At 35.2% G+C, this 25,027-nt stretch overlaps 1 protein-coding gene across 5 annotated transcripts in view; it reads right to left on the reverse strand.

Annotated features, from left to right (window-relative positions):
- EPS15 (epidermal growth factor receptor pathway substrate 15) overlaps window positions 1-25,027 on the reverse strand; it is a 113,840-nt gene that overhangs the window by 78,447 nt on the left and 10,366 nt on the right. For all 5 annotated transcript variants that reach the window (XM_054572893.1, XM_054572890.1, XM_054572885.1 and 2 more), the window contains exons 2-5: window positions 8,259-8,300; window positions 4,440-4,529; window positions 3,246-3,293; window positions 31-126 (exon numbers count right to left, since the gene is read on the reverse strand). In XM_054572893.1, the coding sequence (XP_054428868.1) occupies window positions 31-126; window positions 3,246-3,293; window positions 4,440-4,529; window positions 8,259-8,300 (276 nt within the window). The remainder of the gene's footprint in view (window positions 1-30; window positions 127-3,245; window positions 3,294-4,439; window positions 4,530-8,258; window positions 8,301-25,027) is intronic.

A 25,027-nucleotide genomic window follows, 5' to 3' on the forward strand; every position in this document is an offset into this window, starting at 1 on the left:
ATACAATTTAAATTTAAAAGCATTTCTTACAAATCTTGGTGGAGGAACAGCCAGGTTCAAGCTACTCAGTGAAACCTCCAATCCATTCTGGGCACATGCCACAAGACGCAAAGCAACAAAGAATTCCTGAGGAAGAAGAGTAGGACTGTAAGAGCATCTCTACCTATCCATGCACCCATCCACCCATCCATCTACAGACATACTTAAAATCTGAAAATACAACAATTCACAATTACTCCAAGGTTTTTATGTAACAACAAATGTAACAGCACATTTGCTTGAATAACACTTGCTTTAAAATTGAGGAGATGGTCCCAACATTATAAATAGCAAAAAAAAAAAAAAAGTGTTAATATAAATGGAAAAATATTTAAATGGTGATACATACAGATGGTGGAAATTAAACAAAATTAATAAACATGCTTCAAAAAATATTTAATGGTGTTAAGAAATGCTTTTTATCAATTGAGGGAAAAGAATCTGGAAAAAAAAAAGCTCAGAAGAAAATAATACAGAAATGTTATCAAAAGTCATCTCTGGATTTAAGATTATAAAGTAATTCAAGTGCCTCAATCACTGCTATTCCAGAGAAGCTTCAGAAAATAACTGTACAGCATCTAAAAACAATTATATAACTGCTTGACTTCAAAACACTTATAAATCTCTCCCAAAGTTCCTTGGATTTTTGCTATTTGACGTCTCAGTCCAGAATGTAATAAATTAATGCAAACATGCTGAAGCAACTAGTTTTCAGCTGTTTTTAGTTAAAGTCAGGTCTGGGAAAAGACATAAAAGACTTTTATTCCACTTGTATAACTTTACAGCTTGTCAATACTCTCTAGTACAGTTATTAATACAATCAATCCTTCACTACTTTCCTCACGCCTCCTGGTCTCACCGACACCTTTCTCACCCAATTCCTAACCTGTTCTTAGAAACGTGCAGGTTGTCTGGTATATACAATACCTTGCCTTCACTCATAAATTTCTTGAAAAAACGACTGAGATATTTATTTCAGTATCTCCCCTTCTCTTTTCATTCATTCCACAAGCTTCTATGCAACTGACTCCAACTCCCACCATTAGCTAGAGAAACTACTATGTCACAAATAACATCCTAACTACCAAATGCTCTTTAAAAAAAAAAAAGGAAAAAAGCCTCCTCCTACTTGTTTCTTTCAACAGCCTGGAAAGCACAATCTTCCCTGAGGCTTCCCTGTCCTCTGCCAACATGGCTTCTTAAAGCTCTCCCTGTGCTCCTGACCTTTCAAGTCACTTTGTGGAAGTCAACCTTTAAATCCTCTAACCTTTAAGTTCTGGTATTCCAATATTAACCTTCTTTCTCTTCTCATTCTATATGAGATTCAGTTACTCAGGTAATCTGGTACATTCCCAAAGTACGGGTGGGTTCTGAAGTAAAATAATCCTGCAAAAAATTCTAGTTCTGCTACTTAAAGTTGTGAGGCCATGGGCAAGTTAAATACAATTCCTCCATAAAAGGGGAGGGGTGCTAATAGCTACCTTGCAATATATTATGGGACCAAAATAAAAACCATACTGTAGGAAGAAAGCACCTACTGTCATTCCTGGCACAAAGAAACTCAGTAAGTATAGTTTATTTTCTTTCCTTCATACATTAATTCAAAAATCTATTCCCCCAATGCAAACATCAAAGTTTAACTACAACTCATAAATCCAGCCACCTAGCTGTAACAAAGGCAACTTAAACTCAACGTCCAAAGTCCATAAATATCCGTGCAGAATTTATTAAATGGTCAACTCATGAATATAGGAACCACATTCACCTCTGTATTTTCAAAGCCTGGCTCAAAATAGGTATTCAACAAATATTTGCAGACTCTGGGTGCTCATGAATTTGGTGTTCCTATGTCTCCAATGCACCAAACTGGCCCTTTTGCCCAGAGCCCCAATGGGGACTACAATACAATCTAGCCCTATAATCCTAATGAAGAGACTGCATCTTCTGACCACCTCATCAAAATTTTTCCCATCCTCTTTCTGAGTTTCATACTACTTCAGCAGTCCCCATGTTAAGGAGAATTAGCTTTGAGTGCTGTAGTCAACCAACCTATCAGCCTGTAGCAAGCTCTGAATCCAACTCTGTAGAACTCTAAAATCCATCCTCAACAAACAGGACTTAAAAGAACACCGATGGTGTCCAACACACCCAGAACTACTTCTATGTACTTCTAGTCTAGGATTTATATCTAGCTTATAAACTTTTTTTGTTTGTTTGTTTTTGTTTATGTCAGAGGTAAGACCTGAACCAGAATATTCAGGTTTGATTAGCCAAGAATCTCCTTTCAAATGTATAAGGCAATACCATCTTAACACTTAACTAATAAAACTCTTGTTTCTTTATAAACCCTGTACATGTAAGAAATTTAATTAGTAAGCTATAAAGAATAAAATCTCTCTGAATGACTGAAAAAAAAATCCATGCTATTATTTGATGTGTCCCTCAAAATTCTTATGTTCAAATCCTAACCCCCAAAGATGATGGTACTAGGAGGTAGGGCCTTTGGGAGGTGTTTAGCCATCAGGGGAGTCATTAATGGGATTAATGCCTTATAAAAGAGGGTTCAAGAGAGATGCACATTTTGGCATGTGCAGATACAACAAGAAGTCTGCAATCAGGCAGAGAGACCTCACCTGACCATGTTGGTGCCCTGATCTCAGAATTCCAGCCCCTAAATCTATCAGCAATAAATTTCTGTTTATAAGCTACCCAGTGTGTGATATTTTGTTACAGCAGCCCAAACAGACTAAGACCCTCCAGCAGAACAATGTCGCTGAACTAACACTAGCCAATGGGAATTAGTTACTTTAATGACTACTGATTAGAAATTTTTTCATTGTCATGACACTTGCCCTTGCAAAACTCTAATGTTGGTAAAAAGAAATTCTTAGTTTAAAAGTACAAAGCCCTGGCCAGTGTGGCTCCATGGGTTGAGGCATCATCCTGTACACCAAAAGGCTGAGGGTTCGATCCAGGCACATGCCTAGGTTGTGGGTTCAGTCCCTGGTCAGGGTATCTGATAGGCAACCAACTGATGCCTCTCTGTTACATTGATGTCTGTTTGTCTGTCTGTCTGTCTGTCTCTCTCTCTCTAAAAGCAATGGAAAAATGTCCTCGGATAAGGATAAAAAAATAAACACAAAAAACTGCTGACTTTTTTTATTCTGAATCACTCAAATTTTTTCATATGAATCTTTAAATCTTACCTGTTTGTTTAGGATACCTTTGCCATCTGTGTCAGCTAAATCCCAAATCTGAAAAAAAAAAAAAAAGTATCAACCTATATTTTAAACAACTTCATCTTAAAGATAAATTAAATCCTTGCAATTTACAACTTAGTGATCTTTGGTATTAGATTTAAGAATCATAGAATTAAGCCATGGCCAGTGTGGCTAAGTTGGTTGGAGTGTTGTCTGGTATGCTGAGGTTGCAGGTTTGATTCTCGGTCAGGGCACATACCTAGGTTGTGGATTCCATCCTCAGTTGGGGCAGGTACATAAGGCAAAACAATCAATGCTTCTCTCTCACATCAATGCTTCTCTCCCTCCCCCCAACTCCCCCCACCACCAAAAGCAATGAAAATGTCTTCCAGTGAGGATTTTTTTTACATTATTTTTTTAAAAAGAATCATAGAATTAAAAGTGGAAAGAAACCTTAAAGATCATTTAGTGCAACACTACACAAAGACACTAAAGTCACTAACACCCAGTAAAGTTAACTGTAAAGTCAAGTCAAGAACATTTAGGGCATCAGGGAAAGAACTGATACCCAGGTCCTAATTTCCAATCCAATGCCTTTTTCATTAAACCAGGCTCTAATACCAAGTCTAATGCTATTTTTATTAAAACATACTACCTTGATTTTAGATCTTTACTAAGATGATATTCTTCCTTATGGGCAAGTTGAAATAGTTAATGTTTATTTGTGAATAATTAAATTATTAATGAAAATTTTAAAGGTTTTTGAATACACATCATGTATAAGGACTCGCCATGAGATCAAGCCAGCAGAGGGACTTTCCAGTTCTTTGTGCTTTTTCTTAAGCCTCTCATCCCCCACTCTATTCACTACATATAAAACACAGTTAGAGACAGTTATACTAGAGGAAGTAGAGATAGAGCCACCTCTGAGTGGGTGGCAAGGCTCCCAGCCTGCACTCTTTCTCCCCACAATGCCCAAATGTACTACTGCTTCCTCATTTATCCTACTAAAATGTAATTTGTTTTCTAAACATCTGAAAACACCTTACTTTTCAAATTCCCTGCATCACATTACTGTAACTGCCCCTATTACTCAGTTCTAACTTCCAAGTTTGTCGATGGTATCTTTGTGAATTTGCATCCAATGTATCTACTCTACTAAATATTCATTATAATCTAGTCATAATAAACAAATACTACCTTTCCAAGTATCAAGTCTGGGAGCCCTGATTTTTTCAGGAAAACAGCAGCATCAGAAGCCAATACCCTTCCAGTATTGCCAGTATCAACCTGAAAGAATACAAATAGTAAGCTGACAACAAGCACAAAATTATTTGCCTTCCTTCCTGTGATTTGGGAACTAGCTTTTTCAAAAAGGAGTGGGAATCCTTTGACTAAACCAAGGCCAAGGAATATATGGAGAGCCATATAAATAGAGTTACCATCTAGACAGTATTGGCAATTTACAAAGTGTTTTTTATCATGTCCATTATACAAATGAGAGAACTGAAGCTCGAGGAAGCACAGCAAATTAGCGGAGTCATAACATTAACACATTATCTCCTAACTCCAAGTCTTCTAAAGTTGCCTTTTAAATTCCAATAAGCTTAATGGTAATAGGAGGAAAAGGGCAGCATTTCCTGGGGAGGTCTTTTGACAAATGGGAATAGCTGCATATGTTACCTGTTTTTTCAACACCTTTAAATCATTAACTTCTGCTTTTTATACTTACTGTTAGAAACTGCAACACTCTATTTAAAAAAAAATCAAAGCAGCTCTAAAACCAGCAGTGATTCCATAATAAACTTATACATTTTAAAAATTGTTAAGCGCCTAAAGCACATCAAGAGTAACACATCATTTTAACCTAGAGGGACTTCCCTTTAAGACAGAATGAGGTCACCAAGAACAGAAAACAGTTCAAAAGAAAAAAAGTGACACACACTTCTGTAAAATTTCCTAAAGTAAAGTTCTATTTGTAAAAATGAAAGTTTTTTAAAGTTATGGGAAAGATAACATGATACTAGGGTATTTGTAAGCTAGCTATTTTTCCGGTTTAGTTAAAGACTAAGTTTGTTGTAAACACATACAAAACATTCCAGACAGGCCAATCCCATCCAGGAAGCAAAAGAGAAATCCTTTTTTTCCAAGCACTAGAACATAGGATAAATCTGGCACTCAGCAAAAATGGAAGAATTGCCCAATCCAAATTTGGGGTAACAAGGAAGTACAAAAAGGGTTGGAAACCTGCCTCTAGAATTTTCCAGAACTCCTTCTTTCCCCACTTCCTGACCAGGGATGGTGGGGAGGGGGTTATGTTGCTGGAGAATACCTACCCCAGGATATTCTAAATATAGAGGCACTCAGGGGAAACATTAATCAAACTCTTATGAAATATTTATGTACCAGCCCTGGCTGCTGTGTCTCAGTAGACTGAGTGCTGGCCTGAGGAATGAAAGGTTGTGGGTTCGATTCCCGGCGAGGTCCCCAGTTGGGGGCATGAGAGAGGCAACCCACCGATGTTTCTCTCACTCTAAAAATAGATACATAAAATCTTTAAAAAATATATTTATGCACTGTATTCCAATTAAGAATTTTACTATCTTCCATTCTTTTGGCTATTAAAATAAATAACATAGCCATTTAGTCACTGTCATCTACAGGTAGTTTCTGTTGTATTCTTATGCTTATCTAAAGGCTCTGCTATAAGCTACCAGCTACAATTATGTCTTCAACACTCTTAGAGCCTCATCTAAATGACTATACCCTGTACTCTGTATTGTTAACACTTCAAAATAAAGACTTTGGGGTAAAGACTTTTGACCTACATCACTTTAGCAACCTTCAGACTGTATAGTGAACTGTCAGATATTTCCAGGACTCTCTGCAATCCAGAAATAGAGATAACAGGTCTGTCCAGAAAAAGTCCAGTCATTGTTAATATAACAAGAACATTTGTGTAATATCAATGTAACCTGGCAGCCAAGGAGAGTGCACATGCCTGAACAACTTCACTGTACTAGTCAGTGGGGACAGTAGAGCTGTAGAGTGAACATGTGTACCGTGTGGTGGTGGCACTCAAAATGACTGAGTAGAGCAATGCATCTGCATCAAATTTTGTGTCAACCTTAAATATTCCTCCACATAAACCATTTGGATATTTCAGAAGGCAGCAGCTACGGGCAACTAGTGATTGGCAGCTTCATCATGACAACATACCCACTCATGCATCATGTCTTGTGCAGAGGTTTTTGGTGAAACATCAAATTACTCAGGTGTCTCAGCCCCCCTATAGCCCAGAGTTGGCACCCTGTGACTTCTGGCTTTTCCCAAAACTAAAATCACCTTTGAAAGAGAAAAGATTTCAGACACTCAGTAAGATTCAGGAAAATAAGACAAGGTGGCTGATGGCAAATGGGAGAACAGTGTGAGGTCCCAACGTGCCTAGTTTGAAGGGGACTGAGGTGTCATTGTCCTATATACAATGTATCTTGTATCTTCTTCAATAAATGTCTCTATTTTTCGTATTATGTGGCTGGATACCTTCTGGACAGACCTCGTATTTTGTGAAAGCAGACTCCTGACCCAAGATGCAAAACAAGAATTACACAGGACTGAATGAACTATTGAGGGAAATGTAATTATGGTTATTTACTTGGAATATTATTGGTATTATTTTTAATATTCTGTTCAGTAATGGATACATGAAAAGGCTGTTTTTCTTACACTATCTCTGACCCTCAATTTAGTAGACTGTGTTTCTAAGTGAATGAAATAGTTTTCAATGATATCTGACTCTCCCTGACTCTTTAGAATTCAAAATCAAATCCTTTAACTGAATGTCCTTACTTTTTATGGCAATATAGTAATTATTACATAGATTAAATAAAAATTTGGTCTCCTTTTTTATCAGGATATAATTGAGAAAATCAGTTGTGCAAAACAAGGTAATACTTGAGAATTATTCTCTTTTATTCAGATAGAACAAGCCACTATTAAGGAACAAGAAGTAGCCTACCAGAGAAAACCAGCCTGCAACCTGGTTTGTAAATTCCCAGTCTCTCAGACAGTTAAAGCAAGGTCACTTAGCAGACTAGGAACCTTAGCAGATCTGGGAAACCTCAAGATGAGATCTATTCTCTCAAACTCATAGGTGCAGCGGGTGAAATATGCAAGGAGAATTTCTAAGGTTTGGATCTTAGCCTCAAAATACAGGAACAAATAAAGGTCAATCTGAGATGTTTTAAACATTTTAGGCAGAGATTAATTCTTTAGCCACAGAATTTGTTAAATAGTGACTATATGACTCTCAATCTGCAAGTCACACTATGGAGATAGCCAGGTCACAGAAAATGACACCAGCTTTTTCTGTTATCAGGCACACAAGGTGAGAAGATTATTAGGAAAAACTATCTAATATTTGGAGATAGGCAAATGAGACTGTTTACACCCTCAGGAAATTATCAAATCTACGATGTGCACTCTTGATTGACTTTCAATCAACTAGGCTATTTTACACTCTGCTGGGATAGTAGTTAAATTCATACTAATGAAATGAGAATTTTGTCTGTACAATATAAATCTCTATAACTCATATTCTCATTTTTACATCTTACTGGGTCTCCCAGTAATTAATGAGTTTAATAAAATCCTTGACACATGTCCATTTTACATGTATATGAGAGTCATAGTTCTAACTTTTAAATATTAACATTTAACAAGTCTTAAAAACAAAGTAATTTCCATTTAGTTTATTTTTAGATGAACACATCTAATGTTATATGGATTTTTAAGATACATAAATATTTGAGATAATTAAGTATTTAGGCTTAATTATCTTTCCTTCATTTTCTGAGAGCTTGTCAAAAGTATTAAGTACTCAAAGCAGGAGGCTAAAGCATAAAAAATTAAAAACAAGACATGTCCAATTTATCCGGCTGACTGGTAATCTGCATGTATACAATCAAGGGTTGCAAACACATTTTATGTTCAATCTAGGAAGACAAACAAAAATCTTACCTGTCTATAGTATTTTTCATACACAGGATTCCCACTTGATAACTAAAATAAATAAATAATTAGAAATTAAATGCTATCCAATAACTTATTAATATATTTGCAATCATTCAATAGCTATTTGAAGGATAAAGACAAATAGGATTAAAATGTCCTTGATATCAAAAAATCTGGTTTTGTTTCTTTTGGGAAGGACAATGGGAGTGAATAAAGACAGCCACATAGATTATGAAGAATCAGGTAGAAGAAATAAAAGAAGATTTTTAAAAACTACTCTTGACATCAGAACTCTCTTCCTCATGCAAAATTTTACTCAAAACCCAACATATAACAAATTAGGGGTGAAATGCTGGTGTAAAAGACCATTGAAAGACCAAAAGCCTTAAGATGTCAATCTCTACCCAAGTGCCCAAAGTACCTAAGAATACAATTCAAAAACCACTTCAATAAAATAATAAAACGAATACACAAATGGTATACAAAAAGATGATCCTTGCATCATCAGATCTGGAATGCTTGTAGGCCAGGGAGTGCCATTCAATTCATACCACAGTTCAAAGGGTTCCTTGGTCAGCTGATGAACAGACTTACCATCTCATCTGAAAGACAGTTTAGGAGTATCAGTGTTTGAATGCTCAGGTTCACCTATACATGAATGTGTAAGAGTGTTCTGGAACCAGGAAGGGAGTTTAGGAACCAGAATGGAAGTGTTGTTAGCGCAGGAATTTGAAGTATGAGTAGCGGGGAGAGGGTGATTCTATACACAGGTAACAGCATGTACAAAGGCGAGCATGCAATGGAAAGCTCAATTACATTGAAAAGAATCACTAGGTGTCCTGAATGGTGATATAATGTGAAGATAAGATTGTGAAGTTCTGTATAAGACAACTTAAGAAGGTCTTCATCTACATGGTAAAAGAATATAAGGATGGAAAAAGGGGACAAATTCAGGAGCTATTACCTTAGTATTAGTTCAAGGTGATTATTTATATGCGAAGAAGTAGCATGGAATGTAGAGTGCTACTGAGGAAATGAATTTAATGACCCAGTAAAGAACCTGAACAATGGCAACAGCAGAAAAAAAGACATGCTTTGAAGAAAAGTGTGTAAGATAGATTTGACAGGGCTTATTAAACAGATGGAGGGGCAGGAGAAGCTTAGAAATAAAAAGATAAAATGGGAAAAATATCTTCAAGTCTTACTACTGGCCCAACCTTGGGTATAAGACTGGACTGAGAAACCAACATTCACTGATTGCCTACTTGGAGAACACATTATGCTAGTGCTTTATAAATACTTCCACAGTTTATTTTTGTGAGCCACATATTATCATCTAACTTTGCAAATGAGGAAACCTAGTGTGAAGTTCATATACGTGTTGATTTGACTAGGGTATGGTAGCCAATTGTTTGGTCACATATCAGTCTAGATATTACTGTAAAGGTATTTTTTTTTTTAGCTGTTATCAATATTTAAATCAGAAGACTCTGAGTAAAGCAAATTACTCTCCATAATGTGGGTGGGCATCATCCAATCATTTGAAGGCCTTAAGCAGAAAGAAGGCGGTCCCCTGAGGAAGGAAACCTGTCTCCAGAACGCCTTCAGACCTGGCTGCAACATGGACTCCTCCCTGGGCCTGCCCTTCAGAGTCAGGACTCGCCAGTCTCCACACATGAGCCAACTCCTTAAAATTAGAGTGAGTGAGTGAGTGAGTGAGTGAGTCAGTCAGTCCCCGGTAGGTTCTGTTTCTCTGGAGAACCCTAATATACCTGGTCTCAGAGAGGTTACTTGTCCAAACCTTTACATGGCAGAGACTGGACCTAAATGCAGCCCTGCTCCCAGCACCATGAGCTTTCACACCGCCATGCTGCTTCCCATACGCCCTGGTTTGCTCAGGGCGGTCCTGATTCACAACCTACTGTTTGTTGTTCCAGCATCCCATCCAGGTTACCATTTGCCTCAGATTTCTCATTATCTTAAATGAACTATTATTATTAATCACTACATTAAAATAAACCAAGATGGAGTCAGTATACTTCTAACTGCATATATCTAGCTTCTGGCCAAGGTATCAGCTAATACTCTGTCAGTGCTTTTATCACTTAAACAAGTTATGAAATCTGAAAGAGAACTAGTGATATTTCCATCTTTCTTTTCCTGAGTCTTTACAGATACAACGTGGCTAACACTTTCTTTTAGGTATTAGTTACAGCATGCACCTAAGTATCCTCAGACACAAGCAACCATGGACACCTAAGTCCTTATAGCCTTTTGAGACAGCGGAAAAAGTATTTGACACTGGTGCTCCTGCTGGCTATTTGGTGTGCCAGTTGGTACTACAGCGTGTGCAATGACCTGCAAGATGCACCAGGCAACCAACTGGCTAAGTCAGTGGGGAATTCTAGGTTAGGTGGGAGGAGTCAAGTCTGATAACTCGTGAGGTGGTTGTCATTTATTGCAGAATATAAATCTGCAATTGTTTATTTATTTTGTTGTTGGGCAATCATTTTTATTATCCAGTAAGCCCTTTCAGTAGCAATGAGCTAAAATGAAGTAACTGTATATTTAACACAAAAGAACTAAATTTCCATTTCTGTAGAAAATGAATAAACAATTTGCATAAAACTTGAGGCTATTTCTATTTAAAATGGAGCTCTAGTAACATAACTGTTGTGAGTTAGTTGAAATTGTCAAAATTTACAAATGTTTTCATATATCCAGTTAAAATGTTGAGTAAAAATACTATTGAATAAAAAAAATAAAAAAAAAAAAACTTCAACATGGCAATATGTGCGCTCTACTTGCAACCTATCTTCAGATTTTAAACACTGGAATCTTTGAAAAATGACTTTATAAATTCAACCTAAGTGTCTCAGTATTGAATCTTCTTGAAAACAAGTAGCATTTTGTTCAAAATTAGTCAGAAATCTTTAATCAAAGATTAAAGTTCAATGATTAAAGCTCCAAAAAAACTTTAGCTTTGAAGCTTTTAGCAAATACCAATTATTACAGATGGCATTTGCCAAAATATTGAAATACCTCCCTCAAAAGCAAAGGAAGAATTGATGAGAGCTCAAATAGTATACATGATTTAAATTTGAAATCCTATAATTATACTTTGTAATGAATTGTAGGAGTTCCACCAAAAGAGTATTCCTATTTTTAACTGAAAAAACTTAAACTCTTTACTGGAATTAAATGAAATTACAGAAAGCCTACAATTTTGTAGCATCTAAATTTAATGGGCTATGTAATATAATCATAAATAGAAACAACTTATATGACAAGATTTGTCTTATAAAAATATTTGTCCAACAGAGTACCTTTAGTGAAGGCAAAAAGACACTGCCTTTGAAAATATGGGTGCTGATAAATTTATAGTTTTCAATAAAATAGAATTAAGAATATTCTCCAATTTGCAAAAATTTTACTGAACTAACCAGGTATATCACAATCTATACAGAGAGTATATTAGCAATTAAAAATGTTACTGGTTACAGAGAAGGGTCAACTGTTAAGTGTTGACAACCACAAAACATAAATGTCACTGAAAAATACGGCAAGCAGTTTTATGAAAAAATTACAACTAGTTAAACTATACTGGAAAATAATTACATTGCTCCAAAAGCATTAAAGACAGCTATGGCTAAGAAACTGACTGAAAAATCAAATCTGATTATTACCAAGAATAATTATTGTTTATTTTTTAATAGTCTGATAATCAGTGTAAAGACTTTACTTTGTTGTAATACAGAACAAATCCTTTAGAAATTTTTAATTTTGAAAACAGACTTGAATACAACTGTTTTACTGATCTATCAATGTAATAAAACCATTGTGATGGCCAAAAGATTAAGTATTTTTAAAAACTTACAAAATTGAAAATATAGTGTGTCCCTTTCATTCTCAGAAATGACCCAGTTTGAATGAAAATGATATATTAACCCTGCTTACAGATAGGGGTGTAAGTACTTTGCTAGAGAAAGTAAATGAAGTATGTTCCCTCAATAATCTAAAAGTTAATTTTTAAAGACAATTCAGTTGAATTTTTATAGGTTGGTGAAGTGATAAAATCCAATGTCTCCTTTTTTGTCCAGGGGGGAAAAAAGAAAGAAAAAAACCCTCATACACGGTAAGGAATCCTGAGCTCCAAACTGTACCTTATTAATCATCACATTACAAACTCATTAGGTTACTACATAAACACATTTGAGAAGGCATGAGCTTACTTAAGTGTTCTAAAGTACACCTTGTGCTGATTACTATACTTAAACGATACAGCTAAGTGAGAATGGAAAAAGCCCTTCAAATTGCCAATTCACTCATCAAGCAAGATGACCAAAGAGTGTTTTTGGTGTGTCTCAGTAAAACTGGCTTTTTTCGCTTAAATATAACAATTTTAGAGTTCTAAAAAATCACACATATATAATATACATAATGATGCACAGAAAAAAATTTGAATGGTATAGCAACATGGTAACAGTGATTATGTCTGGATGATGGGATTATAATGATTTTTATTTTCTTTACATTACTCTGTATTCCCTAAAAACTTTTTTATAATAAGCATGCCCTACTTATTTACATAAGTAAAATTAAACAACAAAGCTATTTTCAATTTGGGGAAAAATATAGAACTCCAAAAACTTGAAATCAGTATGCAATATTACATATGAGTTATTTAGTTAATAAATTTCTAAAGGAAAACTTCTAAACTAAAGTTGTCAATACCAAAACCTGACCTTTTAAAATTCTAGAATTTTAAAGTAATTATTTGTTCATTAGCTATATCATAAACTCTTATCAGCTGCCACAAAGTAAAAATGAGGCTGCTAATTTTATTAAGAAAAAAAATCATGTAAAGCACAATAAACTTTACAAAGAAAAAAGTTATTATAAAAGTATAGCATAGTATACCATTCTATGGTCTGGTACGTTGTATTATAATTCTCAATCATTTGTTCTCCTTTTATAAGAGCATTAACATCCCTGCCTGTTGCCATATGACTTGGTAGTACCTCTCTGTGGGTACCCTACTGTTGGCTTGGCCATGAGCCTTAATTTGGCCGACGAAATACAAGCAAGTTCCAGTTCCAAGTAGAAGCTTTAAGAGATATTGTGTGTTTCAACCAGCTTGCGCTCTTTCCTCTCTGCCAAGAGAACAGTACATCATAAATAGGGTATGCTCCTTCATGCTGGATCCTGAAATAAAAAAGAATTATGGAGCAGAGCCATATAGATTACTAGAGAACCTATAATGTGAGCAATAAACAGACCTTTGTTATTGTAAGCACTAATATTTGGGGTTGTTTTTTAGTGCAGCATAATCTAGCAAAAGTTAACACATGTAATCTAACACCAAAGTGTAGCAGGTAGTTTAAAAAAAGAAAAGAGGCCCTGGTTATTGAAAATTCATAGGTTAATAAATCAATGTTGAGTTGCTTCATATAACATTTTTTATTTCATTTTTGGGAGTTCTGTGGAGGGGGAGACGTTGGATTATATCACTTCACCAACCTATAATTCTATAGTGCAGAAGATAAACTAAAACTTTAGTATTAGCCTTACTGCAAATGGTTACAGTACAATGCGGAAAAAGGTAAAAATAGAAAGACGTTCTCTAAATAATGTCAATCTTTTTTCCATTCATTAAAAGATCATATGATTTAAAGAATAACCAGTGAATAAATTAATAAAATGATGAGAATGGGTATAGATATAAAGGAGTAGCATGGTGGATCTTTGTGATAAAAGTTTATCTGAATTGTGGTAATAGGTACATGAATCCACACATGATAAAACTGCATATGCATAGTATATACATGCAAAACCATAAATAAGTATTTGAATAAGATCTGTGACTTGTGCCAATGTCCATTTCCTGGTTCTGCCATTGTATTATAGTTACAAGAGATGTAATAATTAGGTACAACTGGGTGAAGGGTATATGGGACTTTTTTGTACAACTCTCTGCAACTTCCCATGAAAAGGTCAGATTCAAAACCGCTGTGATGTAGGAAGAAGGTGGCAATCCAAACATAAAAAACACTGTAAAAAAGCAAGCAAATACAGAAGTCTAGGTGAAAAGGAGACAATGGAATGAATACATTTCTTTCCTTCAAATAAACCACCCAAAATCTGTTTAGTTTTGCTCTAAAAATTTAAAATAAGTAACAATTCCGTAGTAGTAAATATTAAAAAAGAAAACCAGTGTTATAATGCACAAAATTTTCTGGGTAATTTGACATACAAATTTTTTTTGACATGTTAACACACAAAAAGTCAGCTATTTAGAATTTAGCCGTCTAATACTCCATCTTCAAGAGAACTGAGGAACCGTTAGGGAAACTAGTCCGTACGTGCTTTGAATTCTTCCATCATAACCACCACCACTACCTCTTTGGTGGTGGGACAGTAATTCCTAAGGCTAAAGGACCAAATGAATACAACCGGAAGAGCCTATGCTTTTATAGACATATGTTTTTGTTTACACAACGTAAATGGCTTACAGGGTATGACACTAAAACTTTCTGATAGGCTTGAGATGTCTAGAGAAGAGGAGTATTTCCTGATACAAAGGGAAACAGGGTGAAAACAAATAGTAAACAGAAGAAAACAGAATGAAAAAAGGAGCAATAAGTAACCAACAGCAATCCAAACTGACAAAGGAAAGAGCAAACAGAAGCTGAAGAGTCAAGAGAAAGTCAGTAATAAAGAAACTTTAGAAAGGAAAACAACTCTGAAGTTGGATAGAGAGGGCGGATAAAAGCAAGTCATCTGAGCAGTCCTCACCTTTAGGGCTGGTGGGGAGGAGAGCTCAAGAAAACACAAGCAGCCATCAGGGCAGTTCCCTCAGTGAATGCATGGTATTAGTCCTCAGCTCTGTTATTCACAACTCATTTAATAATTTAATAAACCTGTACTAGATGCCTTCTAGGAACATAACAATAGGTTTAGGTGTCTGGGGGTTGCAAAAATCATACAGGGCTTCTGCCCTCAAAACAGATTATATTCTAGGAAAATTTGCAATGCTTCATTCTGCAAACATGCTAACCTCTATTTGTTCCATAACAAACCATTATAAATTGATAGCGTATTTAGCAGGCAAAAACCTAGGTATACTCTAAGCACAGTTCTCTGGAAAATGTTCAAAATCTGGAACTAAGAATACATCTGCTTTGGAGATTATCAGAAATGAAAGATTAAAGGGACTTTAAGTAGGCAAAGGAATTTCAAAACATGGTACAGTTATACACTACTGAAAAACTGGGTGTAAAGAGACCATACCAACAACTCAAACCAATAATGGACTAGCTTTTGTGAAATCCGGTTCAACCTGGTCAAAAATCTAAGTGGCAGAGTGACAAAGAATGAATACAAAGAGTAGCTTTGGTCTCTCATCAGATGACAGTATGTCTTACATACACCATTCTAGCCAGCCCAAAATAAACAGAAATCACTGGAAGAAGTATTACCTTTAAGCATAAATAACTAATATGTGAATTTATAAAAATTTACATAGGGAACAAATGAACCAAAATCACTATTTCCTGCATTTATACAGCACTTCACCTTTTTTACAAAGGACATTCACAAATTCATCTCTCATGTCCTTTATCTTCAATAATCCAGATGATCACATCAATTTCCATGGTTCAAATAACACATTTATGTTGATAAATCTTTAGTTCAGACCACTTCTCTGAAGTCCAAGCTTTTATATTAATCATCTACTTATTATCTCTACTTGGATGTCTCCAAAACATCTAAAGGAACCTGTATTTTGTTTTTCTCCAAAAACCCATTCCTCTCCTACCACCAACCACCTAGGTGCGGAAGCCAAATACCTAAGCCAGCTTGTCTCTCACTTTCAATCTTAAATCCATCAGCAAGTCCTATCAACTCTAATTCTATGACCTATGCCAAACTCATCCTCTCTCCATATCTTCATCCACATGTTGTCTTATTACAACAAACTTTTATGCATCCTCTCTGCTTTTATTCTTGCCTATTTTTCTCTCCACACAGATTGCAGAGTAGTCATTTAAAAATATAAATCAGGACATAACATTCCCCTCTTTAAACCTCTCAATAGCTTCCCATCTTACAAAAAGTAAAATCCAAACTCCTTGCCATGGCTCCAAGTCCCTGCGTGATCCAGCCTTTGCTTCCCTTTCCAGCCTCACCCAGAGCAATTAGAACAGCAAACTCTGTCCCAAATCATACTCTTTGCACATGGCATTCTCTCTTCCTGAAAAGCAGAGTTGGTGTCATTTTCTTTAGGACTCAGCTTAAATATTACCCACCCAGAGACTTATTTGGATCATCATAAAGTACGCCCTCATCTTAACTAATTGCATCTGTATTGACTCCATTTCCAAGTAAAGATATCTTCTGAAGTACTGGAGGTTAGGACTTCAATGCTCTTGACTGGTATTCAAAACTATAAAGACATAAATACATAATTTAAACCAACAGATATCTCTGCTATTTCAATTTGTTTCTCACTACAGACCTGACATTTAAAAAAATATATCCACAAAGCCTTACTTTTTTATCTCAAGTATAATTTGAAATAAACACCATTTCCTAAATAAATTAATTTCTTAAAGTGAACTGAGAAAGCATACATCCTTGCATGTTTATTAGTTTTCTATTTCTCATTTTCAAAACAGCAAAGAATTTTGAAAACAGAACATTCATCACTGTAATAACTTAATAAGTGTGAGCGAGGGCAAATCCTCAAGTTTACCACTGACACCCAATTGGGTGGGATGATTAATAGCCCAGAACTAATAGATTTGATTGGAAGTTGACCTGTGCTCATTAAGGGTAAACAAACATGCTGAAACTTAAAACAGACAAATAAAGAGTAGCTCACAAGGGAAAAAAACATAAGGTTTGCACAAATGAGACAAAAAAAAAATTTCTCAGTTAATGGGGCACCAAGAGACCCCAAGGTTGGTAATGCAATACTGCTCATAAAAAGGCAAGTTAATTACCATTTATACCCCTTATACCCTCTTCCAATAAAAAGTAAACTATTGAAAAATAAAATAAAAGGGTAAGTTAAATTATAAAGTATGAACTTAACTACATTTTAAAATCATGCACACACACAGTGTCTTACAGCTTCATAACAAAATATTGAATCCTTATTGGGCATTTCCTATCCTCCAAGTACTACTCTTCAGCACTTTACACATTAAGTCCATTTAACCTGACAAGATACATACTATTATATCCATTTTACAGATGAGGAAAACGAGACATTAATAAATGGAGTAACTGTCTCAAAGTCACAGACTTATTTAAGTGTCGGCACCAGTATTCAAATCCTTGAGGTCTCACTGCAGGACTTTCTCGCTCTTAATCATTAGGTTTGTTTCCTCTATCATCAAGGTTATTATCATCACCTTTATCTTACTACTAACTTTCCTATACATTGTATCCTTTGAACCTTCATTAACAGTCAGAGATGTATTTTCCAATTCTAAGACACCTTTCATTGTACTTCTATTGAACACAGCATCAAAATAAAGAGAATTTTAAATAACATTTTTTCATTATTAACCCACAACCATATACATTTATCTACCCTTTTTTTTTCTAGTTTCACAATCAAACATTAAGTAAAAACAATGTTTTGCAGTTTTCATTTTCCTTTGCCTCCTTTGGATAAATTTACTCCTAATTTATTCTTTTTGACACAACTATAAACGGAAATTTCTTTTGTGAATTGTTCGTTGCTAATGTATAAAAATACAACTGATTTTTGTGTGCTGATTTTATATTTTGTGCTTTGCGTAAGTTTATTAGCTCTATCAGTGTTTCTGTGGAATCTTCATGGTTTTCCGCATATAAAAAATTGTGTCAGAGCAGCATGATGGCTCTTCAAAAAGTTAAAAATAAAACTACTGTGTGATCCACCAATCCTACTTCTGTGTTTACCCAAAAGATCTGAAATCTGGTTCTCAGAGAGCTATTCGCACTCCCGCGTTCACTGAGGCATTATTACAACGGTCAAGTAGTGTAGACGACCTACTGTCTGTCAACGATAAACGGGGGAAAATGCAGTGCATACATCAAGGGAATATTGTTGAGTTATAAAAAAGAAGGAAATCCTGCCATATGCTGCAACATGAATGAGTCTTGAAGACACTGTTCTAAGTGAAATAAGCCATTCACAGAAGGACAAATATTGCATGATTCCCCTTACTTGAGATTTCTCAAGTTGTCCAACTCACAGGAGCAAAAAGAAGAATGGTTGTTGCTGGGGACTAGTGAGGGGGAAATGCAGAGCTGCTGTTCGATGGATACAGAATGTTAGTAATACAAGATGCAAAAGTTCCTGAGATCTGCTATAGAACAGTGTGCTTATAGTTAACTATTCCGTATTATACGCTTAAAATTTTGTTAAGGCGACAGGCCTCATGTTATGTGTTATTTACCACATAAATAATTTTTTTATAAACTCATCTACAAATAATTTTACTTCTTTTCCAATTTGGATGCCTTTTCTTTCTTTCCCTTGCCTAATGGCTCATGCTAGAACTTCCAATACTATGTCAAATAGAAATGATGAAAGTGGGCATCCTTGTCTTGCTCCTAAACATATGGTAAAAGCTTTAAGCTTTCATCATTAAGTATGATGCTAGCTATGGATTTTTCATATATGGCCTTTTTCAAGTTGAGGGAGTTCCCTTTCTCACTAGAGTATTTTCATCATAACAGGATGTTGAATTTTGTCAAATGCTTTCTCAGTGTCAATCGAGATGATCATGTGGCTTTCCCCTTCATCCTATTAATGTAGTGTATTAAGTTGACTGATTTTTCATACCAACCATTCTTTCAAGTTTGTCTTTTCCTGGAAATAACCCACAAGCCAGGAAATAAAAGGCATCCTTTTTTAGCCAAATGACAGAAACTTTGACTGGAAAAATACTGTCAGTTTATCTAAACTGCAATGTGAAAAGATCTGTTGCTTTTTAATCCCCACTTTAGTAAAATACTAGCAGTGGGTTACTTTTGGCCATACACACTCCATCCATTTGTCATTTGGCCTACTCCGTTTTTACAATGCAGAAGTTGCTCTGGAGGTTGTCTACTGATCACTCATGCAGACCCTGCAGATAACTACTTAGACCAGAAATTGTAACTGCTTAACATCAACCCAGAAGGTAGTAGAAACAAGAATTTCTACTACAAAATTGGAGAAGGGTATAATTTTGTGCAGGGGTACAAAGATAATACTCAACCAGTCTCAATTTCAGTATTCTGTATAATTACTGGACCACAGTGTTTTGATTTATAGTTGAGAAAGTACAGTAACTCTGGCTGAAGTACTTACATGAACATTAAACTTGATAATGTGCTGATGAGGAAAAGCAGCTAGCAGGGCTAAGAATACTTAAAATGACCTATTTTGCTTAAAGCTCCTAGTTCAGGGTCTATTGGAATAATATGCAAATACGCATTATACTATATAGTCTATATGATTCTATAGAAGACTCAGTATATTAACATACAAAGATATCACTCATTTATTCCAACAATTGCTGAACCACTATGTGTTACTGTGCTAGGCACTCCTGATACAGAGATGAAAATTCAAATAAATTATACTTATTATCATTATTACCAGGCAGAAACAAAGTACAGAGAGAAATACACTGAGGAAATATAAAGTTAAAAAAACTTTAACTTTTTGTTCATTTGTTATTCACTCATTTAGACATTTATTGTACAGTAGTCCCCCATTATCCATGATTTCATTTTCCACAGTTTAAGTTACCAAAAGTCAAACACCATTCAAAAAGAGTATATAGAAAATTCCAGAAATAAAAAGTTCATAAGTTTTAAATTGTGTGCCAGTCCAAGTAGAGGAATGAACTCTCGTGCCATCCTGCTCCAGCCCACTCAGGACATGAATCACCCCTTTTTCCAACATATCCATATTATATGTGCAATAAAATATTTAGGGAGAAAGAGAGCACATTCACATAACTCTTATTACACTGTAATGTTATAACTGCTGTATGTAAGTTTCAGTACGATCTGCAATTCCAGGCATTCACTGGGTACCCTGGAACGTATGCCCTGTGGGTAAGGGGGACGACTCCAGTACATCTGTAGGCTGAGATACTGAGAATACCAAATTAAGTAAGAAACTACAGTCTCTGACATTGAGAACTGAGTACAGTGAGGAAAACAGACAATTTTAACAAACCATTTGGGTTAATTTAACAAGAGGAAGCCAACACAGTTGCTATGGTATCAGAGATACCTGAGGGAGACAGAAAAGGACAAGTCATGTCTGAATTATGGCATTCTCTTCCCTTATCCTACTTCATTGTTCTTCCTAGCTTTTATCACTATCTGACATTTATATGTTTGTTCTATTTGTTTCTGTTGGTCTCCCTCATTCACAGTATTAACTCAGGGGGCCAGTGACTTTGTCTTGCTCGTTATGTGTTAGCAGTATAGACACCAATGCTTTACAGATAGTAGGTACCCAATATTTGTCAAATGAATGACTCAAAGAGGAGGAACAGAAATTCAGGCACAGCAAGAAATACATACAAAAGAAAGGTACAAGAAATGGACCATGCTGAGTGTTCTTGGTCAATAATTACAATAACAAATATTTACATTTACTAAGGACATACTTATGGGCCAGGCATTTTTCTCAGCACTTATATTATTTCATCTAATTATCCCAACTCTATAAAGCAGATACTCTTACTCACATTTTACATATGAAGAATCTGAAACACCTATTAAATAAATGCCCAAATTCACACAGCTGGTAAATAAATGGTAGAACTAGATTCCAAGCCATGCAGTACAATGCCAGGGCTCACTCTTTTAACCACCACCAAAAGCACTGAAAATTGACAGCCTCTCTGAGTTGTTCTGACATATGTTGGAAGAAAGGAAGAGGGAAGAAATTCCTACTACAGCCAGTCTTTGTGAATATTACATTCTTCGTGAATATTACATTCTTCATATACTTAAAACCCTGTATGTATAACTCATTAGTAGCATTAATTTCTTAAAAATATGAACTACATTTATCAAGCAAATGGCTAAGTAAATCCCCCACCCCCAATTTTCCAGTTCTAATTCAGAGTAGGACTGCAGTGAGGCCTAAGAATTTACATTTCTAAAAAGTTGTCACATGATGCTGATGGTATAAAACCATGCTCCAAGAACCCCTGAGCTACATAACCAAAATGTGAATTAAACCTCTTTCAAATATTACTAGGTTTCTTGAACATCAATGACCGAACTAGACACCTACAAAGTACTGAAAATATATACACGTTTCCCCCCAAAGATCAGGAACAAGTGTCCACCCTGGACACTTCTATTCCACATTGCAGAAGTTCTAGCCAAGGGAAATAAACATAAACAAGAAACAAAAGGTATCCAGATGGGAAAGGAAAATGTAAAACTATTTCAGATGACATCTTATATATAGAAAATTCTAAGAAATTCCCTAAAAAAAGTATTAGAACTAATAAATGAGTTCAGCAAAGTTGCAGGATACAAGGTCAATATACAAAAATTAACTGCATTGTTATATACTTGCAATGAGTATGAAAGTGAAATCAAATCATTTCCCTTCAAATAGCTTAAGAATAAACTTTTTTAAAACCTTAACAAATGAATTTAACAAAACTTAAGTATAAAACATATACTCTAAACATTACAAGACACTGTTGAACAAAATTAAAGATATACATGTGAGATAAAAAGGTTCCTTTTTGAGGTGATAGAAATGCTCTAAAATTGTGCTGATGATTGCACACATCTATGAATAAATCACTGAATTGTAAACTTTAAATGGATAAACTGTATTACATGTGAATTACACAACAACAAGGCTGTTTAAAAAGTTTAATTGTGTCTGCTCTCCCTCCGGGGGACTCTTCCTTTCCCCCCACTCTCCCCCGTCCCCCCACCTCCCAAGGCATGCATCTTCTAAACCCTAAAGGACCCCAGGAGGCCTGCAACTAAGGAGCAATGGGCAGCAAAAGCTCCTCCTGGGCTGATTCCCTGAACCTGCCTCCAAGGCCTCCCTTTTCTCTGATTTCCCAGTGAACTAAAGCAACCCCGCCACGGCTCATCTTTCCTGTAACATTTCTAGGGAGCCAAAGCAGCCCCGCCTCGCCTCGGCTCTCTCTCGTGGCTGCTTCTATCCTAAGCCCTCCTTGTTTCACTGTCCCCAGCTTTAATAAACATACTCTCAAAAAAAAAAGTTTTTAAGAAAATTTTTAAAATTTTGTAGGGGAACAATAGGGCAGGAAGTTCAAAGTAAGTATCTTAACACCGAAACAATTTTTAAACATTTTAGAAATTCAGTACCTCTAGTACTTTTAAAATTACTTGATGGCTCATATTTCTAAATGCAGATATAGTTCAAAAATTATCACTAATTTTGACACATGGAGTATTTTTAAACTAGTACAAGAAATTAACTCAGTAAATTGACAATTTGCAGAATATGTTCTTCCTTTCCTAGCCTCAAGATGAAAACTATAATTAGTACCTAAAATATTCAATTTTTAAATATTGTATTAAACATGTATAAGTATACCAGTTCTATCACTTATACACTATTTTTAAAAATAAAATTCTTTGTGAAGTTTTTGTTATAAGCATTTTTCTGGTGAGGTTATAGGAAAAAGTCTTGCCCAAGTTAACTTAAGAACACTGGCACTGGTAAAATTTCTGTACTAAAATAAGGAAGAAATTAGTAGTAAAAAACTGTAAGGGTATAAAAGAAAAAAAATCTGCCAAGCACAGAGACAAATCAGGACATTTCAAGCAAGTCTGGCTCAAAGTACAGTCAATAGAGTTAAGTTTTTGAACTGTTCTAAAGAGCCAGATGGTCTAGAATCCACCCCTCAAATCTTACAAAGCCCTACATAAAAGCGTGCCAGAAAAAAAAAATACACAGAACAGAATGTAAGAACAGACTAAGAATGAAAGCATTCCAGCCAGCAAAGGATGAAAACCGTAAGCAAACTGAAATTATCCAGTCTCCTCTAAGCTCAAAACTTTTAATGCCAATTTCCAATATTAAGTGAACTTTACAAATTATAAATGGCCTTTACAGCAGAATTAAATATGCTCAATTTAGTTCTTTCACAATATTTTAGATATTATTGCTCCTGAGAAAATTTCTGCTGTCTGCTTTGCCATTCAAGATCTTATAAACTATACAAAACCATTTGAGTTTAATTTCAAAACTCAGAGACATAAAAATGCAACTCAATCATGTACTATCATATATATAACTCTACAAAAAGGAATTCAGTGAACAGTATATCAAAGGTTATTTGCAACAGCATTAATATAATTGATATATAAATTATCTGTATATATAAGGGCTTGATTAAGTAAACTATAAAACATTTATTCAATGAATATATCCTAAAGACACTTAAAAATGCTATGAAGACCACACTGGAAAAACACCTATACTATTAAAGAAAACAGAATACAAATTTGTGTGTGTGTATGAGTGAGTGAGAGAGAGAGAGAGAGAGAGAGAGCGAGAGAGAGAGAGAGTACAACTACATTTAAAAAAAAATAAAAAAAGCAATGCTCTGGCCAGATACCTCAGTTGGTTAGAGCCTTGCCCCAATACACCAAGATACGCCCAGATGCACAGATACACCAACGTTGTGGGTTTGATCTCCAGTAAAGACACACGTAAGAATCAACCAATTATTGCATAAATAAGTGGAACAACAAATCACTGTTTCTCTCTCTCCTCCCCTTCCTCTCTCTCTAAAATTAATCAATAAATCAAACTTTAAAAAATAAATAAAATTTTTTACAAAGTAAAGAAACCTAAAACTTAAAAAATGGGGTAGATGATGATCCATGCTTTTTCTTCCTATTTTTACACTCATCAACTTTTCTTTAATAAGTGAAGAATTTTCTAAATGAAAAAAAATTTTTAATAATATTTATGAATTCTGCATATAAGTATCAATAATAATGTCACTCCTATTTACTGAATGTCTCCTATATTCCAACAATGTATATACAGTATACATAAGGAAAAGGAAGTTGAGAGTTTAAGTAACTTGCCATAGTCAACCAGAGAGAGTACAAGTGGGCGAGGGAGAACTCAAATGCAGCTTTGCTTTGTACTAAGTCTAGTGCTCGTCCCACTAAATAAAACCTCAGTACCCCTGGGCCAGAAATCTTGATACTATGAATATTTTACATACTATTTTAGAGTCATAGCTCTGTTAAAGCCTATCCTTGAAATCCTCTCCTAATGTCTTTTGCTCCAGGTTATAAACATTCTTGCTTTATTACAAAGTACCATCACAATCACAGGATATTCCCCAGCACTCCCGTGCCTTACTTCTACCATCCTTTATCACAGCACTTAGCACTCTAGAGTTAGTGTTTATCTCCCTAAAAGACTAAAAGGCACCTCAGCACATAAGTCTTTGTCTTATTCTCTCTGTACGCCCCAGGCCTAACACACTGGCAACACACAGGAGGCATTCTGTAAATATTTGCTGAAATAAGAGGATCAACAAGCAATCATGGAAGCACCTTGAATACACATAAGTTTCATATTCCTAAGTATATGCATAATGATTTAACTGTGTTGTACCTATACAATAAAAGGCTGAAGGAGGTTGCCAATTATCCTTAATATCAGTGACCTATGAAAATTGTGCAACATATCAAAGAAAATAGCTCTATAAACAGCTAAAATCCACAAATTATAAATACTT

The sequence above is a fragment of the Pteronotus mesoamericanus genome, unplaced genomic scaffold (genome assembly GCF_021234165.1).
Source record: "Pteronotus mesoamericanus isolate MK-2021 breed Mesoamerican mustached bat unplaced genomic scaffold, CSHL_Meso_final contig_105, whole genome shotgun sequence".
NCBI classification, from domain to species: Eukaryota; Metazoa; Chordata; class Mammalia; order Chiroptera; family Mormoopidae; genus Pteronotus; species Pteronotus mesoamericanus.